Source organism: Cariama cristata, unplaced genomic scaffold, assembly GCF_000690535.1.
Source record: "Cariama cristata isolate BGI_N322 unplaced genomic scaffold, ASM69053v1 scaffold17436, whole genome shotgun sequence".
Lineage (NCBI taxonomy): Eukaryota > Metazoa > Chordata > Aves > Cariamiformes > Cariamidae > Cariama > Cariama cristata.
In genome coordinates, this window is record NW_009623976.1 from 607 (window position 1) to 15,910 (window position 15,304).

General features: G+C 38.4%; 1 protein-coding gene across 1 annotated transcript; it reads left to right on the plus strand.

Moving 5' to 3' along the window:
* Positions 1–3,187: 3,187 nt before the first annotated feature.
* LOC104163859 (metabotropic glutamate receptor 5-like) lies at positions 3,188–11,813 on the plus strand (the record flags this gene model as incomplete). Its single annotated transcript, XM_009702989.1, has 3 exons — positions 3,188–3,429; positions 8,478–8,646; positions 11,687–11,813. Coding segments are annotated over exons 1-3 (538 nt in total), but the record flags the coding sequence as incomplete, so codon positions are not given.
* Between the last annotated feature and the right edge of the window lie 3,491 nt (positions 11,814–15,304).

Genomic DNA, 15,304 nt, shown 5'->3' on the forward strand with positions numbered 1-15,304 from the left:
AGTCCAGACCAAAGCACAGTGAGCAGGAACAGTTTGGAGATTGGCTTTGAGAGCCCACACTTGAACTGAACTAAAACATTCGTGTGAACATGTCCTGCTTATCTCTACATGCCAACATTAAATGGTATCACGCTGGCTTTTCCCAGCCCACAGGAAAGCAAGACGTTTTTATTTCCTTCTTTGCAAATTTTTCTTATATGGGAATGTACGAGATGAAGAAAAACAGATCTTTTATAGATATGGGTTTTTTTACTCTAATAGAAAAGAGTTCTACTATGGATATTATAAACAAGCATATGGATTACAGTCTGTGGATATTTATTCTCTGCCCAGTAATTCTGTAGGAACTCCCCAACTCCTATTAGATTTTTTCATTATTCTTGATTAAGAGATTAATCTGTACAGTCAATTCCATTGAACATTATTGGCATCATCATCATTAAATTTATCTGTGCCGCTTCTCCATTTCATGATGACCCTGTGTCAGGAAACATTCTTGACTGAAGACAGCACTCATAGATGAATTTAAGAATATGTGTTCGAGTTCCAGCAAGAACAATAGGCACTAACACTGAAGTGAACAATGCATTTAAGGCTACCTAAATCATAGTTGTTGCAGATATAGATTTCAAATATTTTTATTTTTTTTGCCTTTTAGCTTGTATACTCGGCCTTCCCTTAAAACCACTCACAGGATCACTGAGGCAAATAGAGTTACTTATATGCTTCAAGTCTGAGTGTCAAAGTACTTTGTGAAATGGGTTGAAAATCACTTTCAGACTTAACTATTTTTTTAAGACTGGCATTTTTTATGACTGTATTTCAGTATACTAAAGAGTAAAAATTTTTTTAGTCTCAGTTTTTGAGATGTTCCCCTTAACTACAGAGGCTTGAGGTACTGCAAACCAACAGTCAGACTTGCAGGTTGGATTTGCTCCTGTATGGCAAAGTCAGGCAGTTAACATCTCAGGGAAACGTGTTCTCCTGCTGCAGGAAGTATATTAAAATTCTCACTCCACCTAATACCCTCAAAACTCCTTTGACAATTGTCAGCAGCTTCTATGAAGAGCTAAGCAGCCTCATTACAAATCACCAGGTGAACTGAATGAGGTTCAATATTTAAAGAAAGTCAGAATAATAATTCCATAAAATTGAAGCACAAAGCCCAGTGGAGAGTGTTCCTGGAAGAATTAAGCTATTACATTTTTAAACAATCATACGCAATAAAGCAGTTGAAATATTGTTTCATAATAAATACTATTGCTGATGCAAATCTGATTCATTCTAATGGCTACTATAATTAACTGCATGGTTTGCGAACTGTTAATTTTGAGGATGAATAATTGGTTAAAACTAGTTTTGTGTATTGCAATGTAATATGCTTGTTCAATTTTCCACTTAATTTCAATTAATATGGGTTTTACATGTAGTCCACTGTTGCAATTTTTATGCCTATTATTTTTAATTAGGAAAAAGCAATACCTTGGTAGAACAGAACAAATTAGCAATGCTGTGTGTTGTTTCCAAGTTTTTTTTTCCATTACAAGCTCATATCACTTAACTATCCAAAATGTTAATCACTGCTCCTGAGTTTGACTGGAACTGGGAGTGCCAGCTCCTGCACAAAACAGAGGGGGAAAAGGGATTTTCTCTTTCACTTACTGACCTCTACACAATGATTTTCAGTTCAAACTACGTATCTTTGCTACCCTTACTGATGTTTTCAGTGCTCTAAAATGTTTTAGTGACTAGAACTGCACGGTGATGTTCTTGTTCCCCACTGAAAAGGTGTGCACCTATTTTATGATGGGATCAATCACCAGCTGGAGATTCTTACTCACCTCCGCAAAAGGTGCCTAGACATCAGATCAGATTCTTGACTTCTGGATGGATATTGTTAAACTAGATGAGTGCCACCCTCAGATTCATATATTAGTCTTCATTTCTTTCAAGAATAAAATTGTCTGTACATCAGACTTTTTGTGGCAATAATTACTTTTCACATTGTGCTGCCCCTGCAGCTAAGACAGGCAGGTGTAAGCTTCATCCCTGTTGCTTGCCGATGCCCCTATGGGAGGCAGACTCCATAGAGTGGACAGAGAGGGTTATTTGCATTCCCTTTGCTTCTGGCTGCCCACACACAGGACTCTCTAGCTCCTAGGGATTGCAGCTCGACTGATAAAAGGAGAGCAAGTGTTCTAGTAGAGCTCTTTGTTTGTCCTCCCTCCAGAGTCAAATCTTTCCAGGTGCCTGACAAATTCCCAGTACCATTGATGCAGTTGCTTTGTCTCTGACTCTTCTCACTTCCCCAGTATTAAAGATCTGGTAGCTGGAGTACAGCTGGCAGCTTTGCTGATGACATATGAGGCAGAAAACCTCCAGACTACTCTTCCTCAGCTGGACTGGTGCTGCCAACAGAGTGATTCTGTGTCATTATAACACTGGGTTATAAAAAAAGAAGGCCTTCAGGGTGTTGCTGAACAAATTTTTATTGTGCATTTCACAGAAGCTTAAATAGAAAATAGAAATCCAGGCATTTTATTTTAAAAGCCAAACAAAGTAAGATTAACCAATTCTGCCTAAAGAGAGTCATTGCTTAATCCACGTCATCAAACCCTTCACAGACATTTTAATGCATTCATCTGCATTGCATCATTATCCTCACTTCATAAATAGAGAGGAGCAAGAGACATAGAAGTAGGAGAGTTATTAGTGCAGGAACTTTTGGTACACGGAAGGAGTTGTGCATTTACACTTAATAGACCCCATATAAGCATTTACACCTCAACAAAAGATTTCTGAGGACTTGGAGAGATTTCTGCAGGCAGGGAGAAGTTCCTGGATTCCCAAAACATTATATTATAAAGTTCAAGATGCATGCTTTAAAAAAACAGATGGAAGAGAAGGGGTTGAAAAAACAACATACATGAGTTGTGGAGCTGCACAGAGAAAGACATCAGCTGGTTAGTAAAATATTTAAGGAGAACCTCTTCCTTCACACCTTTCTTTCTTTTTTAACATAGTCAGTGTGTGTACCAGTAAGATCATCTGCTATGAGCTGTTTAAGACAGCTAAAAAGACTTCTTCCACCATTAATAACCAACCCACCAACAGATGTCTGAAGGGCCGATCGCATTGCAGCTCCATGCACTAACCACCCACTTTGTGCTGTTCCCTGGCAGGTCAGATGACTCTGAGGACGCAGCACGTTCAGGACTCCAAGATGGGCTTTGTAATCAATGCAATATACTCAATGGCGTACGGCCTCCACAACATGCAGATGTCACTGTGCCCAGGCTACGTGGGCCTCTGTGACGCCATGAAGCCCATAGATGGTCGGAAGCTCCTGGAATCCCTCATGAAGACTAACTTTACAGGGGTCTCTGGGGACATGATCTTGTTTGATGAGAATGGTGACTCGCCAGGAAGGTAATGTTCCCATTTGTCAAACTATAACCAGACATGTTAACTGTACATAGTAGATGCATGCAAACTTGACATCAGATCTAAGACCTCATACTTTTATTTTCATATTTCCTGACTTCCTCTGATTTTTTTTCCAAAATAACTCTTTCAAGCATACAATCTTCCTGCATAAATTTGCATTTTCATTTGTACCATTTAAAGGTATTACTTCTCACTACAAACCATCAGATCTTCAACTTTATGTTCACAGACCATGATGGCCATCATAGCATTGCGCTCTCTCTTTTTGGGTGTTTAAATGTATGTGTTTGATTGAGTGATAAGCAAACATAGCAGTTCTTTTATTAAGAAAAGTAAAACAATATCAGAAATATTGTATTGATTTGTCTGGGATTCCTTATCCATCAGAATTATTAAAAATCTGCTTTCATATCTTCCAAATAAAGCCTTTCCACTTGCATAACAGACTAAGCTATTAATTCATACTATGCTGCTATAAGCCAAATGGATTTAAACAAAGCTTTTGAATTTAAACAAAGCATCTTTTGCTGATAACTTACATATCAGTATATACATACATCTATGAAATATAAGACAAGTTTTTCTTTTTCTATGACATATATGTAGTATCCATATAAATGCACATTAAAAAGAGTAATGAGGTTTTTTTCTGGGTTTCTGCCTACTGAACTCTCAAAAGATGAACAACAAGTGTGATAGCTTTCAGAGTATATTTTTTCCCTATATTTCAGTGGGTAGATTCCTGCCTTATTCACTGCTTTTTCTCCATTTCAATTGAGGCAGCCCTTTCTGTCTACATTATTGGGAAGTTTTTAAACATCTTTGTGATGAGACCATATAAACAGATGACTAGAGGGAAAATTGTTCATCCTGCAAGTTCATTTAAATTTTGTCTTTTCCCAATAATGTGAACTGAAAGGATTAAATTCCAAGTAGAGATTGGTAGGAAAAGGTAAATTCATTGGTCAGAATATTTTAACATTTCCAAAAATTTCTGCGATTTCAGAACTGTTTTTTTTTTTCTTTTTATTTGAAATCCTTTCAAGGTAGCATTCCCCCCAAAAGAGAGCAGGACAAACACCTACAAAGCAGTCTGTTTGTGTCTTTGGAGACACAAATTTTCAAACTCTGCAGACTTTAAGGAAGCACACTGTGAGCTGGTAGGAGAACTCAAACACAAACTGGCAGAAACCCAGGAAAATTTCAGATGGAAATTTATTTTCAGCATTGTTTTTGGTGAGCAAGACTGTCTTCTGCTAAATATTTCTATTTTTACAAATAGCTGAATTCTGAAGAAAAGTGCTCAGTCTGGATTTTTCTGACCAAATTCTTTTTAAAAGACTTGTCCCAGACTTCTCTTAAAGGATTCCTATTTGGTTTTAATGGTACTCAGATGCAGTGGACAGCATCCTACCTTATTCCTATCTGTTTCCTTCATTTCTTGCAGAAAGACTGAAGACTGCCATGAATAAATGATATGTGGCCTACCATATATCTTTGTTCTTTGTTCCTCTTCTGCTACAATAGTCACGTCATCAAATCCAGTCTATGTGCTTAAATCAACCAACATTGAGTCAAAATTTACTTCTTCATGACTAAGAATGCTTTATAGGAAGCTCCATCTCTAACACCCAGGTTTTGAGTAGTTTATAGGCTTTTAAGCACTGTCAAACATTATTTGCAACAGCTGGGAGATGGTGCAGTCATACTGGAACAACTCTTCTCCTCTGTTCACTTGCAGCTTCACTTTGTAAAACAGAAATTTAAATCCTCACAGCTGTACTGTGGTGATGCTGTTAAGCAGGAAATCAGAACATAAAAAGCCTTTCTGGCCTAGATAGCTCAGGATTTTGAGATATAGCAAAAGGGTTTTGATATTATACAACAGAAGATTAATCCCACAAGATGCTTTGAATCCTGGCCCTATTCCAAAGTCCTTTGTGTGTATGTTGAGCTTTAAGCAGATAGTGTAGTGGAGGGCTTGTTATAGATGAGACAGAAGACATGAAAAAAAACCCAATGAGTATGGAAGGAACAGCCATGATTTCTCAGGAAGATAACAATTATCTGTAAATACCATTGAAACTCCAAATAAGAAATTGAAAAGGCAAGAAAAACAAGATGCTGAAGTTTTGGTTGCGATGCCAACAGAATATGGATTCTCAGCAACTTCATGACACTTCTGTTTTGAAACAAGTGTTTTGCACTGTGATTAGGGCATTGCTGGAAATGTGCTATTGCACCATCTGGTCTCTCCTATCCTAAAGTGACAAACTGTCCCTGTGGTATCTCAAGGAAGCTCCAGGGAACCAGTGACTCATGAACCTCCACTATACTAAGCCTGGCTATTACTATCAGTCCACCAATGCTGTTCTCCACGGAGAAGAGAGACACAACATATTGAGACAATATTTTATTTAATTTGTCAGGTTTCTTTCCAGTATTCCCCTTGGGATATATGCGTGGAACTACTACTGGAAGGATAAGTGGTTTTGGTCCTGTTGCCTGTTAAGCATCAGCAGTACTTTTGTTCATCTGCCCATGAAACTCTGAATTGACAGCTTTAACAAAGCAGTACTCAGAGGAGTGTTACAATGTCCCGACAATGCTGAATAAAGACTCCACAGTGGCTTCTGGGCTAACTTTCTGGTTAGTGGGTTAAATCTTTGAACAGACTGTTACTATGGCTGTGAAGCTCCGAAAAAAACCCCAAACTTGGTTTATAACTATGTGTAAAAGCCTGTTTATTTGGGTTTGTGTGTGTGTTATCTGGATTCAATTCATTTGTGTCAGTCTGGCATTCACATCTTCAACTTTGATGAGGTCATTCTTAAAGCTGTGGACATTTCCTTCTTTATACAGGATGGAAAGTAAAATTTTCCAAAATCCAGGAGTATCATAAATTTTTCTTCCTAGCGGTGTCATTGCTCATTTCTTCTTCTTTTGGAAAGACTCCAGAATCATATGATATGGGTAATATCATATTGCCCATTCAGTCAGGTTCCACTTTCATTTTCTTTCAGTTTGCTTGCGGTCCTGATCCTGACCCATGTCTGATTTTGGCATTGAATCCCTGCCATAGTTTCCCCACTGAGATAGTTAGATTTTGTTCCCTAATGCAAAGCATCCTGAGATCCATGGATGGAGAATATTATAGAATAGTTTTACTGAAAATTTTTTATGTCAGCATGGGAAAAATATTAATGTTAAATATGGTATGGCTACTGGTTGTCTGTCTTAAAAGTGTTTCCTCAAAACTTGAGAGATACTTGGGTATCTTAGTTAAGAGACTGATTTAATGAGCTGGTTCTTTTACTTATCTGTGCCTTGGATTTACTTATCTGCACATTGGACTTCACAAATTATACTTTGACAATATCACTCTTTATCCAACCCTGCCCATATGCTTTGCCTTGGGGACTAATTTTGCGCCTGCTGCTAGGAAAAAGTTATCCCCTCATTTATGAGCCAGGTAGGTTTCTAAACCTATGATTGTGTTAATCTTCTCAGTCTATATCATTTGCTTATTTTTCATCAGTGAATTTCATGTTACTTAGTCAGATTACTGCAAAATCCACTAAAGATGAGGTAAAGAAAAGCACGATGTCATCACTTCAGGAGTTGCCCAACTTCCCAAGCATGCCTTACAAGTAAGTGCTAAAAGAACTGGCCTGTAAGGCAGAAAGATGGCCTGGTGTTCAACATGACAGCAGGAGACTAGTGAGTCCCAGACTGCTCCGCAGACTTTCTGTAAGACTCTGTGAGAGCTAAAAAGAAAGTAGGAGGAAGAGGAACATGAACTTCAAAACTCCGGTCAGCTCTAGCTCTGCTCTCAACACTTCTGTTCCCAGATAATGAGATGATCTAACACAAAAGCAGCCTAGGACTGAGGCATGAATACTCTTTCTCTTCCATGCCATACCGCGCAAGGAAGTAAATCTGTTCTGATCACTGAGGAATTACATGAAAAAGAAGAGGGTTGTATGGATGGCAGAGAATAGCATTTTGCTGCAATACCGCAGAAGAAAAAGAAAAAGGCAATTTTCAACTTCATTCTTCAAATACTTGGACTATGAGTTGCCTCTTGACAAGAAGATCTCCCTGAAGCCTCCAGCAAATCCCAGAGACCTGGAGTCTGTGCCTGAAGAACGATGCCTGATTCTTCTCTGGGTGCCACACCAAAAAAAAGAAGCGGGTTGTACGGATGGCAGAGAATAGCATTTTGCCGCAATACCGCAGAAGAAAAAGAAAAAAAAAAAAAGGCAATTTTCAACTTCATTCTTCAAATACTTGGACTATGAGTTGCCTCTTGACAAGAAGATCTCCCTGAAGCCTCCAGCAAATCCCAGAGACCTGGAGTCTGTGCCTGAAGAACGATGCCTGATTCTTCTCTGGGTGCCACACCAAATCGCATCTTGCAGTCTTAAAGCACGAGAAGTTTCTTTAGATCCCACAGGCCTAGGTTGCTTCTACCTCACTTAGGAGCTTACCTGTCTTCAGGTTTCCTCTCTCAGGAGGGAAATAAGCACCTGCAGACATTCAGGAGCACTTAGCATTGGGAATTGCCATTATAGGTTGATTTCTCTGCATCTGCTGTAGAGGGAGCCTAGGACAGCTAGGGCTTCCTGTGCAGTTGCCTTCAGTGCTGAAAGTTACACACGATGAATCCTCTCTAGCTCATTTCATTGTTTTCCTTAAATAAATACAGCCATTCTCAGATCAGTCACTTTACCCCAAAGTATTAAGGGAACTTTCATACTGATAGAAGAAAACAAATTAAAATACAAAGGAAAAGAAAGATTAGAAGATCATAAAAATAATTTGCAGAGAATCAAGGGCAAGCATAATGCTTGAAATTTTGCCTTCTTTATTTCAACAAGCTTGATTTTGACTGTATGGTGTTCCTTTAATTTGAAATATTTCACAATCTTCTCCTCAACTCAGCTATGTCTCCCCCTTGTGTTTCCAAAGATATGAAATCATGGATGTTCTCCTCAACTCAGCTATGTCTCTCCCTTGTGTTTCCAAAGATATGAAATCATGAATTTTAAGAAAATGGGGAAGGACTACTTTGACTATATCAATGTTGGCAGCTGGGACAATGGTGAGCTGAAAATGGACGATGATGAAATATGGTCAGAGAAAAATATTATTATCAGATCTGTGTGCAGTGAACCCTGCGAAAAAGGCCAGATAAAGGTAAATATTTTCTCCATTTATTTCAGTTGTGTAGAATGCATAGCCTTGAAATTTGAAAACAAGTTTTTCTTGACTCTTACATGGATACAGTATTCCACAGCTTAATTAAAATGTGCAGAATTATGTGTTTAATTCTTACTAATATTGTAGTCATCTCACTATTTTCATAAGTTGCCATTTTCTTGTAGTCCTATATCTGTGAACTGATGACTTTGTTGTATTCCAAATGCTTTAGAACAGGTATTGTTTGGGGTTTTTTTGCTGCATATTTTTACAGCATCTGATTCAGTGGAGTGCAAACCCCTGACTGGGATGTGTCAGTACAATTGCAGGTAAATTATAAATAATAATTGCTAACATTTCAGTGCTAGACATAGGCACCTAAACTGGAGCATTACTCAGAACTTAAGTCTGTGGTATCACTAGAGAACACTGATAACTACCACTACTTAGAACCTCAGGAAATGTAGGTAATTTTTTTTTTAATCATGCCTGTTTTACTGCTGCTTTTTTTCCCAGGTTTCTGATTTTTCCTTCCTCCTTTTCCATGTTGCAGTAATTAAGGAGGGTAGATGGATCTGTCATATATTAATGTACTCTACTATCTTTCAGCATTCCATGAGACTCACTGCAGGACAGTTAAAATCCTGCAAGTCCTAAGCTTCCCTTGCTGTCGTTTATACAAAAGCCTGTGGACTGAGGGGATGGGCACGGACAACAGATTGGCTCAGACTGAAAAAAAAGCAGCTGCAATTTCTGACATGACTTACTGGAAGCTGGATCACTTTTCTCCTGTGTTAACATGGCAGGCTGGCAAAACCGGGAAGCAGCTCTAGTGAGGGGCTGATGGGTGGTTGACCATGCTCTGCAACACGAAGTGAATCTCTTCAGTCCGAGTTTTCCAGAGTTTTAGGAGACAGTCACCATGTTTTACTCACTAACCAGCCTTTGGCAGAGTCAGTGAGTGAGTTTCATCAGACCAAAAGTATATGTCTTAAGTGTAGGCATATATAGTTATATCAGATTTATGAACTTTCTTTATAGTCAACAGAAATAATATATTATTTCCTGCAGAATTCTGTGGTACTGAATTATTATGCAGGAATTTGAAACATTCAATTTAATGATATCTGATACTCAGCAACATCCATCTGAAGGAGCTAATAAAATCCAAACACAACCCAGCTCATATGAAGCATTTGAAATAGTGCAGACATATGATTATTTAAATAAATACAGGTTCAAAGGATTGCCCAGATGACAAGGGGAAGGGAAAATAATTTTTGTTTTAAAGAGAATTATTTTTTAAAAGGGACAGAGAAAATTGTTTTAGAGTTGAGTGTTACAACAAACAATTGTTCAAGAAATGAAGAATAAAAGTATGAAGAAATAGCTGACTAAGCAATTTAATTCAAAAACGTCTGACCTGATTTTGAGTAGTGGAGAACAATTATTTTGATTCCTAGAGAAGGATACACAATCCTTCTCTGGATTAATCCCCAGTTAGTGCTGGGTAAGAAATGATCAGCGTACCAGTTTTCTGGCAGATTTGTTAAATTCCAAATATTTTATAGAAGATGTTAATTTGGTGAAAAGTTCAACAGAAAAGTCTAAGTTATTTGTTTTGATAAAAGTTTAGGTGTTTTGATAATAACCTAAGGTTTCCATTTTACCATTTCATTTTCTTGAGTATTTTACACATTGTAAAATTAGGGATTTTTATAATGCATCAAATTTACTAAAATATGTGTCTAAAAATTAATACAAGCTTTCTAAAAACTGATTTTCCCAGACACAAGAAATTTTGTCATTTCTTCAACTTTTCAAAATTAAAGAAATCCCAAGATGTGAATTCTTGAGGAAGACAGATATTCTGTTTTGCAAGTAGATCTAGTCTCAACACTTGCAGAGCAAATCATTTATGCTCCCATGGCCTTTCTGCCAGTTTAGCTATTGAGGTGTGGCTTTTTATCTTTTCATACTCCACAGTTTTAAAAACAAAAAAACAAAAATTGAAGTTTTCAAATTCCCATGTTACTGATTAAAATGATCAAATTTACACTTTTTTAATGGCACCATTGCAAAGAGCAATCCAGTTCTTTTTGACTACACTTCTTTACATTTTGCCTATTAAAAGTGCAATAAAAAGTCTAATTGTGCAAAAGTGCAATTGTCTAATAAAAAGTGCATCTGGTTTTGAAGCCACCTTTTAAATTCATCACTGCGAAAGACACATAAGTCAACCTACTTCTTATGCTATAATTGGGAGTATTCATTTATAAATTATTGGGGAAGAGCAGAGAAACTGGGAATACTTTATTTCAAAACAAAGACATATTGACAAGAAGCACAGATGTTTTCAGTGCCCAGAGATGATAAATACGGATCTTGAAAAATTTGCATCTCAATCATGAGCGTGCATTAATGTTCAGCAGTCATTTTTAAAATGAGAATTCAGGTCAGATGTTAAAATGGATAAAGATAACATTCTCACTCTTAAAAGTTTATTAGAAATTCAGTAATCAAATAATTTTGGAAAAGGCATGTTCAGTCTGATGTCTGGAAAAAATCAATTTTAACAAATCATTCACAATTTGATGAAAAATAAACACCCAAAAATCTTTGGGTAATAAACCGTTAAGGAAATAACGCTGTTGACATGATTTTCTGTATGGACCCACAATGGAGTGAATTATATGCCTTGAGTATCATGGACTGACTTCCATAGACACATTGCCATCTATGAAATTTTGAGTTTTGCAAATTCTAAGAAGCAAAAAAACATCTTATCATCATTCTGTATCTCCACTTATACATCTGTGGGGTTGACAGTTTCTTTCTTCTGGTGCATACATGATGGGAGAACTGACAACTTGTGTCATATTTCGTATAAGGAAACACATCATGAAAAGGAACTCCCTTTAAAATAAAATTTTAAAAAAACCTCTATTAAAAAAAGAGATTAAAAAAATAAATTAGTAACTGGGGCAGCATGAAGGTACGTTTATGCTGCTAAATCAAATGTCAATTTTTGTTTCAGGTGATCCGTAAAGGAGAAGTGAGTTGCTGTTGGACCTGCACTCCTTGTAAAGAGAATGAGTATGTATTTGATGAATACACATGCAAAGCCTGCCAGCTCGGCTCCTGGCCCAACGACGACCTCACAGGTAAATGAGTTGTGACTGTACTTATGTTGTCAATGAAAATGTTCATCTGCTGAGCTGTAGAAACAAATGCCAGATACAAGTGAGTAGGAGTACTCTTTTGGTCAGATCGAACCCAGGGATAAAGCTGAAATTTGAACTGACGCTGGTATTTGTCTTCTGTCCTCAACCTAATCCAGGAATCGTTGGTGTAATTCAGCTGCTTTCTAAAGGCCTGAGTTACTAGATCTAGAAGTAAAAAAAATAGCCCTGGTTTTGTATTCAGCCCCATCCTAACATCTTGCTAGTCATGCACACCTTGTCCTTCCCCAAACAGGCAGAGAAGTTAAGTCCTTGTCAGAGAAATTATTAAGGGAGGTCAAATTTCAGAGTTTTATTTTCCTCCCAAGCAGGTACAGAAGACTTGTGCAATAATTTCTTTTTTAATCTGAAAAAGTTATGAATTAGTTGCTGTAGTAACTGCTGCTAAATGCATATGTGCTCCAAACAGACTCAGGTTTGCATTAGTCCTTTGTTCACCAGAGTCTGCTAGAATATGTTCTCCTTGCCAGGGTGTAGATCTCTATGCTCTTGCAGAATACCAATTTGGCTAGTTTAGAGATAAAATACTCCACTACTTGTATCCCACAACCTCTCTCCTTTATGACTAATAAACAGAATTCAAGTATTCAAACGGTCAGAGCACACACCACTTCAAAATGCTGTTCAGGGATCAGGTTCTCATTGTGCCAGGCTCTGTATAGACAAGGGGAGAAAAGACAGTTTTTTTTCCAGAAGAGTTCACAGACTTGGTTTGCATATAATTTCTACAGACAAGAAGAGAAATTTTTGAGGTGAAAGAGAGGCAAGACAAAGGGAAAAACAGTTTGCTAGGTGAATTTACATAAGTGGAAGGCAAGGCTTGGCCTATAAACAGATTTTTATGTATAAAGTTAATCCTTTCCTGGTAAGGAATGTTGCATTGCTGTAATATATGAGCTAGGTTACCTAATTACTGCAAAAATATCATTTAGTCATGAAACTGATGGGGTATTTTTCAGAAAATGTCAAACATGAAACTTTCCCTGAGAAAAAAACTTTTAACCGAGAAAACTGAAACAGCAATAAAATGGATTTGCAAGTGCTTCTCCAGCCCCGATCCCTCAGCCCTGCCTCCCCCTGCACTCAGCAATCAGCCAGAAAAGCCTTCTTATCACAAGGAAAGCTTTCTTGTGCCAGGAGAATGGAGAGCGGGAGAATCCCAGCCCCACGTGTCCCCCAGAGCAGAGTACTAAGGGAGTGGTATAAGCTCAGGTTCACATCCAAGCTGAGCCATCCAGAAGCCTCCAAAGCCCACATTGCAGGGACCAGGCCACCACACCAGGCTGGTCAGGTTATAAAGGTCAGCTAGGGCAAACGGTCAACTCTTCAACCACCTGGAGTCTTGTCAGAGATGTGGCAGACCCCAGCTCACATCTCTGTTTCAGTGAGCACCTGGGGTTTTACCCAACATAGATCAGCTGGAAAAGGAGCTGCTAGAAGTTCATTAGGAGGGGACTTGCTCCAAGTGCCTCAGTGGACAGAGGACCTGCTTCTGAAATACCAGTGGTGGGAACTGCCTGTTGACCTGGTGAAGTTTGGCTAATTAGCCTCTAAGCATCATATGTAAGGCAAAGTGGAGTGAACAGCCACCAGGTTGGCCTTCAGGCTCTGCTTTGAGCTGGCTCCCCAGGGCATGCAGATGTACATGCCTCAGGCAAGGCATCAGTCCAGTCAGGGATTGTGGGAGGATTTACCCTCTGAAGGTCTTACTTTACCCTCAGGATGGAAGAGCAGGATGGGATGACACCTTGAAAGTTCTTGTAGGATGAGTCAACGATTTTCCACCTAGCTCTGACTGTTTTAAAAGAAAGTAGTTGTCTTTTTAGTCAAGCCAACTGCTTTGTGTATTACATGAGCTGCTACATTTTGCAAACCATTCATCTGGCTTTAGACATGCATTTCATGCCTTTATAGGGACCAAAGTCAATATGCAGACAAAACAACTCCTCTACATCAGTGCCAAGCAATGTTCCTCAGGAGATCTAACCATTGCTCCTCAGCCAGGTACAAATTCAGCAGGCACTATTTGGAAACTGAACGCCCGCTTTGACTCCATAAGCACAGCTGATACGATATGCACTCCTAGTAATGGGACACCCATCACCATAGCTTCATGTCATGAGCAGTCCTCGCCTAACTTACTATTCACATGGTGGCTGCATCTTCTCTTATTTAGCTTTGTATCGAAAACATTTTGAAAAGTCTATTCCCAGCTTATCTATACAATATATTGAGCTGTATTTTTAATGATCATATTTATAGTCCCAACTTTTGCAGCTTGTAAAAAACTACCTCTCAGTCTTGTTTATAACATAAGATTTAGTAAGAAATGTGAAATAAAGGTAAGGAGAGAGAGATATATTTTGTATTCTGGCAAGGAAATTTCCCTTCAGTTTTATAAAGCATACACCAATCTCCTTGAAATGTCCCTACATCTGATACTGCAGCAGTCTATGTCTCTTTGCTGCTTGATAAAGCCATGTCTTAGGTAATGTCAGCTCCACAAGGCTACACATATAAAAAGCTCATTAGAATAAGTCTTCCTTGCATGATCACCTTCAGATGAGATTCCTGTAAATACATTAGCCATGAGCCTTAGAAGGCTTTCAAGATGGAGCTGCACCTCACTGCCTGCCAGAGATCTGAACTTGGATAAAAAACATTTTTGGAATCCTTTCTTGGCTCACACAACAAAACACTGCTCCATCTTTCTTATGCTCAATGACTGGTGTCAGTTTTGTGCTACAAACTTCACTATAGAAAATGTGTAAAGGCAGGGATGTCGGTCACAGAAAGGAAGAGAGATTAACGTGTTTTTTCAGTCACCTGTGGAATATCAGAATTCAGATGCTGGAGGGGAGAAGACAGAGGGGATGCAATACATGTAGGAAAACAAAATTATTCTCAGAACAGAAAAAGACAGTGGAGTTCTGAAGTACAGAAAGGTACAGAAGTCCAGAGGTAGTGGGAAAAAGAAGTGGGAGGAAGAGTTTCTCTTGATTAAATCAGTTACTGGAAAATAAATCTGTTTAGAAGTGAAGCTGGAGCAAGAAAGGGAATGTTTAGGTGCCCATATTTTATTTCCTCACAAATTTCAGTTTCATTGCTTATGCATGCAACATTCCCCAGGTACCAGGCTCCTCCTTAGGCAAAAAACTTATTATTCTCTTCTTCCCCTCCAAATTTGTCTGTACCATCCCAATATGCACCCCAAGTCATTTTCTTCCTCCTAGTTTAGTATCAGGACATGCTTTCCAATCTACTGTAGCTCCCCTTCTTCCCCATGCATTGTGTTAGCAACATCCATACATTACAGCACCACTTCACACATTACTATGGCCAGTGTGGCTGAGCCACGTACTCAATTAGAACAGGAGAAACTTATGGGTTTAAGTCTAGAAGTATATGCCAAT